The sequence below is a fragment of the Necator americanus genome, chromosome III (assembly GCF_031761385.1).
Source record: "Necator americanus strain Aroian chromosome III, whole genome shotgun sequence".
Taxonomy (NCBI): domain Eukaryota; kingdom Metazoa; phylum Nematoda; class Chromadorea; order Rhabditida; family Ancylostomatidae; genus Necator; species Necator americanus.
Window position 1 is genome coordinate 11,220,996 of NC_087373.1, and position 13,296 is coordinate 11,234,291.

The 13,296-nt window shown below is 41.9% G+C and overlaps 4 protein-coding genes across 4 annotated transcripts; 2 read left to right on the forward strand and 2 right to left on the reverse strand.

Moving 5' to 3' along the window:
* Positions 1-286: 286 nt before the first annotated feature.
* On the reverse strand, positions 287-7,791 carry RB195_009253 (uncharacterized protein; the record flags this gene model as incomplete). Its single annotated transcript, XM_064189721.1, has 3 exons — positions 287-357; positions 414-517; positions 7,712-7,791. The coding sequence occupies 3 exons, from the start codon at positions 7,789-7,791 to the stop codon at positions 287-289; spliced, it is 255 nt and encodes an 84-aa protein (XP_064047304.1).
* RB195_009254 (uncharacterized protein) lies at positions 4,267-4,596 on the reverse strand (the record flags this gene model as incomplete). Its single annotated transcript, XM_064189722.1, has 1 exon — positions 4,267-4,596. One exon carries the CDS (start codon positions 4,594-4,596, stop codon positions 4,267-4,269), a length of 330 nt encoding a protein of 109 aa, XP_064047305.1.
* Positions 4,754-5,252, forward strand: RB195_009255 (uncharacterized protein; the record flags this gene model as incomplete). The annotated part of the gene is made up of 2 exons (XM_064189723.1): positions 4,754-5,037; positions 5,087-5,252. 2 exons carry the CDS (start codon positions 4,754-4,756, stop codon positions 5,250-5,252), a joined length of 450 nt encoding a protein of 149 aa, XP_064047306.1.
* Positions 5,926-7,112, forward strand: RB195_009256 (uncharacterized protein; the record flags this gene model as incomplete). Its single annotated transcript, XM_064189724.1, has 2 exons — positions 5,926-5,976; positions 6,915-7,112. 2 exons carry the CDS (start codon positions 5,926-5,928, stop codon positions 7,110-7,112), a joined length of 249 nt encoding a protein of 82 aa, XP_064047307.1.
* Positions 7,792-13,296: the final 5,505 nt, after the last annotated feature.

Here is a 13,296-nt window from a genome sequence, read left to right on the forward strand (position 1 = left end):
ATAAATCAGTTTTTTTATCACTGTAACGACTATGCGATGAGTACGTGAAACATTATTTACAACTTCAAGAACGATGTTGCAGAACATTTTACCCAACGTATATAACTCTTTACATCCAGAGAATTTATCAACGAAAAGTGCTTAAACTGAATTTCATATTTTTAGAGATGTAAGTAGTTGCTTCGTTGCTTCTTTCTTTCTACACGATCAGTTCCAATGCCTCTGATCCATCTGACTTGTGTATCTACAGAAAGATGTTTTGCGTATTCATTCAGATATTTGCGAACTATGTTCTGAACAATTTTTTTTTTGTTCTGAACATTTTTCCTTCCTGATTCTTTTGGACTTCTGGGTAATCTGACATCGAGAACTCTTCGGAACGTTGAGCTGACCGAGTAGGAAGGCAAAATCACCGTTCTTATTCTCCATTTTGTGGCCTAATAGTGCACATCGCGAAAGACTCGCTTTTAGAAACTCGGCACTGGAAGTATAGTAATTTCTTTGGAAGTGCGAGTTTCTGAAGTAGACGCCTGTTGCTGTGATAAAGGATGGCGCATAACAATCTCACATTTTAACCCCTTTAGCGCTTACGTCATGGAGTGCCCTTTTTGTTCAGGCTAGCGCCAATTAAGAGGTCAAGAATCTACATAGAAAGAAAAGAAACTTATAACATTTCTGAATAGTACATGAGCTTTATTGAGGAATTGAATTGATTGAAATTTATTTATTATTGTACATTTTATTAATTGAGTTTTAAAAATTACATCTGACAGATGGCGGACGTAGTTGCTACGTAGGTGCTGAAGACGTCCCCGGAAGTTTTTACATCAATTTTCAGGCATGCTCAAACGGAATGGTATCGATTTCCTGCACGATCTTGTTCTTCAAATCTTCGAGGGATCGAGGAGGATGTTCGATAACATCTTCCTTTAGATATACCCAAAAAAGTCACATATTTTTAATTCTAGTGACCGTGTTGGCTACGCTACGTGTCTGCTTAGTGTTACTAAACGCCTCGGAGAACATTTCTCACAGCACTCCGAACGTCGTGCTAAATATGTAGGTTGTGGGACAAGTCCTGTTGAAACCATGTGATCGGTATCCAAGTCTACCAGTTTAGGGACCACAAGGGTCTCTAACATTTCAGTGGTGTGTCACCGTCTTCTTCAAAGAAGTATAGGCCGATCATACCATTAATCAAAAACGGCATTTCATGTACTTTTCAGAAGTTCAATCTTTTCTTTTTATGTAGATCCTTTCTATTTTTAATTTATTCAGAAAAGGAGACCATTATGCTTGTATCTATAAAATCACCCTATATCTATAAAAGGCTGGCCATCTTTTCAATCCAATCGCACTCCTGATTCCAACCTGAGGCAATGATAATTTTGGAAAGGAGGACCTCAAAGAGGACCCGAGACAGTCTTAAAGCTCTCTTTAGAGCTAAAAGATATGATTTTTGCTCTACTTTAGTAATCTCTCCGCCGTCTCATTATGGTTTCTTTGAGGGTTTAGTTCCGCTGAAGACTTATCTGGAATGGATGCTGTTCACACTTTTAAACAAGAAGAACAGGAACAAAAACTTCTTTTTTTATTTTTACAAGGTTATCCCGTTAAAAATATGCAGTTTTTTCAATTACGATGTAGAAATACTCTTCGTCAGCGGCAAATGGAAAGGCGCTTTGATGCTCTCCCGGAAACATGGAGGAGAATTAGTAGAAGTTTGAGAAGAGTATTTTTGATTCTAGATTTTGAACAAAATTGTCTATTTTTTGGTTTCAAAAAGTTAATAAGGTATAGAATACCCAATACTTCTCATTCTAACCTTCATAGTCTCTTTAACTAGATGTCGTGTCAGAAATTTCCGGCTTTTTTCCTTTTTTTTTTACTCTTTTTTCATTTTTTCTGTGGATCTGTGTTTTTTTTTCTCGTCATTATTTCTAGCAGATAAGATTGTATAGTTATAATAGATGAAATTTAGATGGACTCAATCTTGGCAACGAATTAACGCCTCCAAAGATGAATAAGAGGTCATTGATTTGTAGTTTCGTCACCCCGCTATCGATAACATCGACTTTTAATTAGATCTACCCGGTCATCTGGCATCCACTTTTTGCTCACCTTTCCCATTGTTCTTTTTTTACGGTGTTCAAACCAAATCTTTTAGCTAATCGAATGGATTTTGGGGTGAGAACAACTTTCCTACCGACAGGAGAAATAACAACATTGGATTCAAAGACGAACACACTAAGGAAAATCCCGGAACTACCAGATACTGGAGCTGAATTGTCTTTCATCAATGCGTTGGCTGATGAACTCCGTCTACCCACGCTAGAAAAGAAAACGTTACGTCTGTAAGTGATGTGGATAATGTGCTCTATCGCAAGTTGATCGTTACTGTAATATTCCCCTTAGGGGCGGAGCCACCTAGCACGTGAGGCGGAGCAGTCTCGCGGCTGGGCCTGGAGCACACAGGGAGCAGCCAAGCCACTGGATACCTGCAGACCAAGGACCGATCAGGGACGCATGGGACGACGACACCAAGGACCACTTTGCTAGCCTAAGCCTCACGAGGATGCTAACGACGGGGGCGAAACCCAGATCATCTGCTAGAGGTAAGGCTTCTTCTTGTATGGGTTGAGAGCTGCTTCCACTGTGCGACGCTTACTGGTAGCAGCGAGTGGTTCACTCCTCGCTGCCGTGAAGTCGCAGGTATCGTGCAGCGGCTGCTGGTACTCCCCGCTTTTCTTCCTCGTGCTCCGGTTAGTTATGTAGCTGTGTTCATGTCGCTTATTTTGTTTTTCGGTCGTTTGCATGGAGTGCACCCATGCGAACGGTCTAAGGGGAATGGGAGTGATGGCGGTATGTGTTGTGTTCGTTATTATGCTATTGGTTCGCAAAAATGAGAAAATCAAAAAAAGCGAAAAAGCTAAAATGGACCAAAGAAGTTAAAAAGTCACAAAAGAAAAAGGAAAGAGAACCCGGCGAGGGTATAAACTGCGTTTTAGTTTCCGCGCGAGGTAAGTGATGTTCCGGTGCGTTTGATATTAATGCTGATGTTGATGTTGATATAAGTTTGCCGGTGCAGTGTTCGTGCTGATGATATGGCTTAGGGGGTCCAGTAGTGCGGTAGGACAGCTAGGCTGTTTAGCGCGTTTTATCCTGTGATGCGGTCGTTAGCTGATGATGACTTGAGATGCACCGAGGTTGACGTAAGTTGACGAGCGCGCGTGATGGTCCGGACCCGTTGTTTTAGCCTGGGGCGAGGTCATGACCGAGCAGCGCGAGGGCGCATGAGGTCATGCCTCGGGTGACATGTATATGGGTAGTAGGATGGCCGGTACGGCCTGATAATTAGATCTGTGTTATATTGGCCGGTATGGCCCGTTATCTAGACCAATGTTGCGGATATGATGTGGTGAGTTGTTTTGTTCATATTACTTGTCGGTATTGCTTGTTTTGGAAATACTCGTGATAGTGTCTGCATTTCTACTCTGCTAAGCTCCGTCATTCTCGCTCCTCTTTTCCCTTCCTTTTGGCTGGGGCTCTTTTCTATTCGTTTTGCGTTGGGCTGTTCTTTTCTTCTCTCTCACACTGGGTTTTTGCGCACTTTCAAATTTCGAAATTCCTTCGCGTTTGGGTTTGAATTGTAGGGTTGCGAAATCTCAAGTAGTCGATTTGGACTTGGGCCAAGTTGTTGCGAAACCTTGGCCAGTTCGAATTTGCACGTGGAATTTCGAAACACTTTGGCGGGATTTGGTGCGTGGGTATTGCGAAACCCTCGAGCCAAGCCCGCGAGCCCCGCCTCCGTCCGGTCTTTCTATATAAGAAGCCTACACAATCCGACTTAGTTTTTTATTTGTGATCATGTCGTATAACCCTGATCGTATTTCTTTATTTTTTTTTCGTAGTCATGCATTCGTTTCCTCATGCTAGTTCTTTCAGTAGCACCTTCGTTTTCATTGTCTATCGCGGTATTTCTTCCTTGTCTTTTTTCCTAATCTTCCGCGTCGTTGTAGTATTTTCAGTCCACGACCCCCTCATATAATGGGCACTCTTTCAATTGAGTTGCTTTCCCAGATCTTTTTGCTACATCTTTCCTTATTCCATTTGAATCCTCCGCAGCTTCTTACCTTCGCAACTAATTATTTCTGCCATTTTACCTCTTTTGAATTCCTCGTGTTGGTTTTGCGGCGCCTGTTATGTGAGGATAAGTCGCGATAACGTTGGTGGATAACGCGATAACGCCCTCCTGGTGTGTGCCTTTTATGTGGTAGGTCCGCCTGTCACTCGTTCGCGCACTCTCTCTTCTGGTTCTAGGGCTGTTGCCCCGATGTCGAGTTCTGATTCTAGGGCTGTTGCCCCGATGTCGAGTTCTGATTCTAGGGCTGTGCCTCCGATTTCAAGTTTAGAGTCTAGAGCGGTTGCCCCGATACACAGATCAGTTTCTTTGACGAGCGCCACTGGGCGGCTCCTTCGTACTTTGCAGGAACTCAACGACGGCGACAACGCACATGGGAGAGATGCGAAGACATTGCGCGATGCTGCTGCCTTGGCAACTACGGAAGTATGGAACGACGCCAGGTCAGCAACCATTTCGTTAACAAGGAAAGTGGACGAAGGTACTCCTACCTTGCTTCACGATATAGGTGAGTCGGGAACGGGATTGCTACTATCCCTATTGTTGCAACTTATAGCCCGGATGGGCCGACACACAGACTAGTGCCGTTTACATGTTCAGGCGAAACGCTGAATGCTAAACTTGGTCCGAGCCGCTACGACCGGCCAGGACCCAAGTAGTCAGAAGGAACGGGTCCTTGAGGATTTTGTGGCTAGGTTGCGTCCTGACATTCGCTACTACGTCAAGTTAGACAACCCCTTGACGTTCGAGCAAGCGGTAGCGAAGGCCCAAATGGTTGAGCAACTGCTAACCGAGGCCACAACTGACCGCTTGATCAACCCAGTTAGCGCCGCACGCACCATAGAGGTGAAGGCGGTGGCAGCGGAACCGCCGCGGACGAACTTTGGAGAACGTAGGTATGTGCGCAGAAGTTTGTCTCGCACGAACCGGCTATGATTCTTTCAGCAGTCAGCACCAGCAAGGAATCAGGATGTTTTCCGCTAGCATGGTATTCCCGACCGTCGACTTATTCCTAGTCGCTCGAACTCAAGTCAAACCAAGTCCTCCACAGTTGACTCGTGTTTCAACTGTGGAGGACTTGGTCATCACGCTCGACAGTGTCCATCGTTGACAGTACAACTGCCAGCTCTAGGTGGGCGTCAGTCTAGCCTTCGTGGTGCCTTACCGTTTTCTGATCGCCAGCGATTTTCTTCCTCCTCTGTTAATGCTGTATATCCGAGTCTCAGCACTCATGAAGCGGAACGAAGAGCTAGCAAGTTCTGCTTTTGGTCAACCTTCTCAGTCTTCTCTATGATCTCCTCATAATTTACCAGACGTTCGTTTATTACTTGCTTGCTCGTTGATTCTTTCGTTGTGTACCTCAACTGATGCTGTTTGTGTTAATTCCCCTTTTTCGGTTCCTGATGCTTTCAACGCCTTTAGTCTTGTTACTATTCGTTATGATCGAGTCGCCGCTGGATTTTGCCTGGGGGTTTTGCTTGCTCTCGTCCTTTTGGGGGCCGCTCGTGTGGTCAATGGGTTAGTAGTAATTATAGGCCGTATTTTCTTGAGGATAATCGCGGCATGGCTGCGACAACGCACCTCTGTCCCGGTAGAAGTCTTGGCTATTGCCAATAAAGACCAGTTCTTCGTGGCACAAATTCCAGTTAGAGTCAATGGGGTCCTCGTCCTCGTGTTAATAGATACTGACGCCGGTATTAGTATAACTTCTAGGGATACGGCGCCCTTACTGGGGTTGTTTGCGATGGGGGACACACCCGCCATGCCTACAGTGCGCAGTAGGCATGGCAAGTGTGCCTGTCAAGCTTAGCGGTCGCGCTGATCTCCGATTTGAGGTTGGTTCGCTCACCCTGTACCAGCCTGTCTATTTTGCAGAATCTGCGTGCGTTCTTAGTGAGGCAGAAGCCTAGCGCCCAAGCCCGCGTAATGTGCACATCTAAATCTATTCTAGCCGAGGTAATATGTGATACTGCAAGCTTCACTATCAGATGTGACGAGAAAGGAATTGAATCAATCCTTCGCTTTAGCTTTAACAGAGCGCGTATTGGCATGACATGTTCAGTATCATGCGGAACTGAAACGTCCACACTTGAATTAGTGGGAATCTTGAAATTCACCCACACTGCTAATGCAATGATAAACTCATGACATCAGGGACAAACCAATTGTCTCTACGAAACTCAGTGGCCGGACTTCTTCCATATTGCAGACATGTTTATGCACTGGTATAAGACAATATTACTAACACTTAGGACTCTGTTCATACTAGTGGGAATGGCTTACTTATGCATTTCTACGTGTGGAGTGAGATTTGGAATGTTCGCGTTTCGCTTATTTATTCGCGTTGTCCGGCAGTTTCTTCGTATATGTGTTCGCGTTCCAATCTTTCTGTCCACTCGTCTCTTTCAAAACGTGCATAGTAAACGAGTATGAACACTTCGGCACGCACAGCACCGGCTTCGAACGCGTATACAATCATGAGCTTCTAATTATACCTTTACACGACAAGCGTGTTTATCACTATCGTTTCAGGATGCCTCGAGGAATTGAATGGTGATACGAGCAATCTATCGCGTATAATTAAAGATCTGAAGAATCGCAAGTTGTTCGGTTTGTAACTGGAAGAAGACCTCGAGACTCTGTTTCAAGCCTTCCACCAACACATCAACGTCTAGACCACTTTGAGAATACAATGGAGTCACATGAAAAGCGACAAAGCATTTCTCTTGGCGGGAGCAGCAGAGCAGATTCTGCTACTAAGTAGATGCTTCAGGACCGCGTATTGTCGGACCATAAGATCCAAGTTGATCAAGTGGAAGATCAAGAATATTGCTCCAAGATGGTCCAAGAGGTCAGTGGGCCAGAGTTACCTGCTCCCGTGTCGGAATCGTCCAGCGATGACAAAGTGGAGCCCAAAACGAAAACGAGGAAAATACGAAAGGAACAGAGAGAAAATAGTCGCGTGGACTAATTACGAGCTATGATCCGACGAATGGAGATTTCGAGTCTTTCTCTTTTCGAAAGCGAGAGGAGCTTTCACTCGAAATCGAGCCTGGCATTGAATGCGTGTTCTGTGGTATTCGCGGCGAGCATTTTTCTGACTCATGCCTCCGAATACAAAACGGAGATACGCGTTACAAAATCATTCGCGCGGCTTCATTATGTGTTCACTGCTTGGAAGACTGCCCAACGTCGCTCCAGTGCAGGTTTAGAAATCGAGAATGCTGGTACTGCAGTCGAGTGAGAGGAACCGCGTTTGAAGATCTGATTCTGCGAGACAGCGGACACTACCCCGCTCTCTGCAAGAGGATCGAGTCGGCGAGGATAGAACTGGCGGCATTGCGAGAGGAGAGTCGCAAAGGAGGAGGAAAGGACAACGACTCCGAAGAATGATGTCATCTTGGAGGCGGAGTGTCGCCCAACGACTAATGATAATTGTTAAAGGTTTAATTACCCTAGTTTGAGGTAGTGTCAGAAAGTACCGCGTGGCCTGACATCGTCCGTTCGCGTGTCAGAGGAGCGAGGAAGAATAACCTCAAGACATTACTCCAGCTGGATTATGAGTCTTACCTGGAACCATGCTCAATCACTACGAGAAAAGTAGGATCCTGCTGTTGAGAAACGTATTCAATCAGCAATCGTCCCGCCATAAAATCTCGACCGGGCCTCAGCTCAAAATCATAAAGTGAGCAACCGCACGCTTGGTGATCGAATGTTTCCCAACAGATGATACCAACGGATGTTGCGCGAGAAAATTCAAAAGAAACAAAATAGACAAACAAACAAAAAAAGCTAAAGGTGAAGTAGGAGTTTTAAAGGGATTATTATCGAGGTGGTCTTAGTAAGACAGCAGAGACTACAGTTGGAAATGGCAAGATAATCAAGAGAGGTAGTAACGAAAAAACGTCCAAAGAAGTGTTTTGTTTGATTGTTTAATTCAAAAATTTTCAACAAAAAAAGGCCAAGGTTACGATGCAACTGAGTGGTTTGAAGATAAAGGATAAAGGACAAAGTTTCTGGGACAAAGTTTTTGATCAACCCGCTTGGGATACGCCTCCTCATATACCTTCACTATACCTTCACTACCTACTTTCACTTCAATTCAGAATCGTTTGAGGTTTTCGAACGGTAACTGACCTATACAATGACCTGCGAAAGCTAGCCGATGTGTGAGGTCAGTGTTTTTATCCTCCCAGACAAGTCTGGTACCAATTTGTCGACTCCGGAGGGATGAAAGGCTTGGTGACCACTAGGGCGGATTCGAACCTATGATCGATCGTGCAGACAGCAGAGTCTCTAATCGCTACACTACACCAGCCACAAATACAGCTAATATGTAATAGCAATAGTGAATTAAAAATAGTATATCTACAACAGTATACCCAATGTCTAATACCTAACTTACCTGAGTTTTGTTTTTGGTTTTTTTTTTCAGGCTTTTTAAACCTTTCGTACTGAATCATCTTTGTGCCGGAATCGGGAACACGGGACTGTTCCCTGCTCCTTCTTCTCTTCTTGCTGTTTTTTTTACTCTGTTTGTCTGTGTGTTTTTTTTTTGTACTCATCATTGCCAGATCCTTTTTTTCGCGCCATTGAAGGTAATAAATAAATGAGAAAACAAACAAATTCAAACAGTTTTCTTATTGCTGAAGTATTTGCTGGAAAATTGGTAATTCTGGAAGAGTGACGCACGATTGTGTGAGATATACCGAACATCCATTTATAGTCAAGAAATTATAACTACATGAAAGGAAAGATTTTAAAGACATTAGGTCTTAAAATCATCAAAATTAAGCATCTCTAAAACTACCTGCCTTTGAATTTATTTGCATGTGTTAAAGACGTTGATGAATGTGACCATAAAAACGATTATATTATCCTACACCCGAGAGAAAACTTGCAGGAATTGAATGAGTTCTCGCTGAGGAACGAAAAATAACAATTATTCCTTCAATTATACAGGCACAGATAAAGATGTGCTAAAGTTTTCCAGCTTGCCTGTCAGCTACACTGAATTGAACACGCTTAACAAAACACATTAGAGGATAAATCTTTGGAAATTAGATATTATTTTCGCGAAATCTTAGCAAAACTCTGCTGTAATTTTTCAAGTGCGGATTTTGCTAATTTGGGTTTAAGAGAACGTCACTGAAGAAAATAATTTTGGAGGATTTCTCTAAAGAAATAGAGCAGTCAAGCAATCAAGCACTGCCTCCTTCATGTTTTATCGTAAATGCTATTAGTGTTCAGTAGGTTGGGACCCAAGGTCCTCTGGTGTTTTTTGAATTTTAGTAATTCATCAAGATAAACAAGTAGAAATTTGACGAGACGTTGTAGCCAGCATTTTCAAATATTATAACAGAGCTTCAGATTTCTGGAAGCCGGAAATATTGCTTATTTTCTGAATGGATTTCTGAGCACTGTCTGTGGTTGGTGATATTCTTATCTAATGAATGGAAAAAGCAGCATCCCCATCGCACATTCGCCCGTCAGTAATCGTCTTCTATCAGCTGACATCTTCTAATTTACATATCAGCGTATGTGGACTGTTCGAAGACGATGCAGGAGGCGACGGCGATGGCGGCGGTTCGCGATGGCTGCTGCCGTCGTTTAGAACGCTCGTTTGTCAGGACTTAGTGCAAATTATGCATTTGGTTGAGCGTAACCAGACATATCGCTACAAATCAGCAGCAAATCTTGAATCCAATTAAAACAGAGCCATTTATTTTAGTTTTTGCATTTAAATACTGTAGGTAATTGAATAATTTTTCCCTTCACATAGAATATTATCTAGGAGGAAAAAAAATGACATCACTACCTTTCTTCTAAACATCTACAAAGGAATGAAGAGTCTAGGAAGAGGAGAAACTGTCCATGTTTATTTTAAATCTTTAACTTTAATACTTCTTTTATACTGCTTCTATTTTAGCTACAAAACAGAATTTTTGAGCAATATGAGGAATTTTTGCTAGCGTTTTTTCTCCTATGTCCACTATTCTGTTCATTAAATTTGCAAACATATTACATTTAGAGAGCAAACGAAAATTGTTTAAAGTGCGTAAGAAATCACAAAGAAAGAAGGATTCGTAGTGTCTAATTACCTTGTTTTTTTCATACTGAAAATTCCAAAATTCACAAAATTGTGTACAACAAATACAGATAATCGGTCAACACAATCTATAAAAATAAAATATGTTTCATCATTTTCAAATAAAACATAAAATTTTGTTGTAACATGATAACATTTAACGATTTAACATAAAAATGTTTGGTATCTCTTAGATATAACTTGAGATCTTTTAAGGCTGATTTTTCTGAGAAAACCACTACGGTAAATTTCCGCATATGTACGAATCGTAATGTAAGACGATTTTACATTCGTGTACCATCGGTAATAAGCGAGAGTTTATTTTTTTATAACTACTTTCAATAAATCTCCCCGGCAAGAGAAACTTTTTTGTAGTTTTGCCCTTCTTCGCTAGACCCGTTCGTTAAAAATGCGAAATGAATTCGCTGCTGATGGACGATTGTGAGTTCGCCAGACCGCATGTCAAACCACCGTTGTTCTGGGGCTCATCTTCCTACAGGAACCTTCCGTAAACAACGCTCATCACATTTCGCATCGCTGTCAGTAGAAGCAAAACCATTATTGTCGGGATCATTGACGGCACCAACCGTTAGCGCTGACGTTCAGAATCATGTATTTCTTCGTCCAAGAACCACGTTTAGCAGTCCATAAGTGCCTGACTCCTAACCAGAACACTCAAAGGCATCACCCCACGAATCCGAGGTGGTACGGATTTCAGGTGAAGTATTCGTATACGGGATAGTAGATTATGAAGAGGTGGGGGATGATTCCGTCCATTTCTTCCTAATTGCCGTAAAAAACGTCCCTGAAGATGCGGCTCGTGCACAAGGCTGGCGCGCTCCAATCGAACTCGTGGTAGAAAATAGCGCACCGAAACGCTCGAAGTCGCATCTTCAGGGCGGTTTTTACGACAGTTACGAAGAAATAGACGGAATCGCCCCAGATTCGTGAGGTGATGCCTTCATTCTTCGATTCTTTTTCCAAACATTTCGAAAACAACCAATACATTGAGGGGCTGAGAATCACAAAAGACGAAGCGATTCCATCTGTTAAAAATCTGCAGTTCCTAATATTACGTATTTATTTTTTTGAAATTAATTTTACCTTGTCAGAGGAGAAGCGGATGCAATTTTTAGTGGCAAAATTATTTGTTCAAAAAAAGTGATTGATATATTTTTTTTAGAATAGTGGTGCATAAACCTCTTGTTATCGGCACTCATTGGAAAATACATACAGCATATTTTAAACGAAAAAAAAAACCAAAGAAACAGGTATGGCCCAATTTTTCCTTCTTTTTTCCAATTCTATAATTGTTAGAGAATAGACAGATATAAATTCTACCGAAAAACCTATTCGTTTGGAAAAAAAAGTGGTTGACATATTTTTGGGAATAGAGGTGGCCGTACCCCTTCTTATCGTTCAGGCACTGGAAATGCAGCAGAGTTTTAGCCGTAGAAATATACCAAGGAGGGCAGACTTAGTCTTTCGTTCCGGATTTTCTATTTATTTTATTTATTTATTTATTTATTTACCAGTCTGAACGTCCATCTAAAGCCGGACTTCAGACTTTTTCCAGTGTTCACTTCGTTCGCCTTCACCGATCAATAGGAAATAACAGTAGCGACTTTCTTTTGCGAAATTACTACTGTTTTTTTCTATCAACCTTTTCTTCAATTTCTTCTTCAAAAATTTACGCATAGATGGGAGACTTCATGATTTTCTTCCTAAAAGTGTCAGTACTATATTTGGAGAACAATCAAACTTGATTTTACATCTATGTTTCTCTGAAATCTCCAGAAATTGGAAACATTGGTCGAAGTATGAGTTACCTCAGCTCTCAAAAATTAGCACAGAATAATGTGCTAACATGGAATGAGGCGAATATCATCATCATAGTGATGAAGACAAAAGTCTACGTCAGACCACGTGAACGTGTGTTGGCTTTTGTTGTATCTAAGCAGCCGTTTGAAAGTGTGTTTCCACTTTGGGAAGAAAGGATGTTAGCAGCATCAGGGAAATATGCTTGGAAATAGATACGCGAATGAGTCATAGAAACCCATTCTGCCGTTGGGGCTCCAGCTCACCAAACGGACGCAATGATAATCCTCCCCTCTCTTTTTAGAATTATGTTCTGGACAATGGTGGAAGGGTAAAGTTTTCCTCTATCAGGTGTACGGCCATGGTTCGGCACCCAACCGGGCAGAGCTTTGCATCATTATGGAGTATTTTCGTGACACGCAGACAAAAAAACACACACACACACACACACACACACACACACACACACACACACACACACACACACACACACACACACACACACACACACACACACACACACACACACACACACACACACACACGGACTAAGCGCATTATTATATAGCATGATTATATTGAGAGTTTCCAGTAAGCACCAATGTTTTACTCATGAATCCATTGCATTGGTCGCATGTGCAGCAAATTTACAGCATATGCGTCGCTTGAAAGCATTCCACGTCATTTTCGATAAATTAGCAATCGATCAGGAGATGGTGATATGAATAAGAAATGAAGACTATATGCCTTGTTGTCCTAATTTGCATACCTCGATCAGATTTTACATTAATGGATTGTGCCTATTTTGACTGGATGCTCTTAGCTATTAAAAGCTTCCAAACAGATATGAATTATGTAAAAACTTCTCGTTAATCTTCTGTAATCTACATTTGAGAACAATTCAATAGTGTTGCTTATTTAAATTTATATTCAATATACCATAGAAACTAATCCTATTATCAGGATATGGATTGGACAATATGGTCGTAGTTTTACATAATTCATATCAGTTTGAAAGCTTTTAATGGCTAAGATGGCATCCAATCAAAAAAAGGCACAATCCATAAATTTAAAACCTGATCGAAGTATGCAAATTAGGACAACAAGGCAAGATGTGTTTTGCATATAGTATATAAATCATTGCAGATCACTCATCACATTCCACTGAACGTGTCTCCCCTCTCAACTACATCCCTTTCAAATTGTTTGCTGTTTTTTAAAATTTATTTTCCTATAGTAGTTTTTGAAG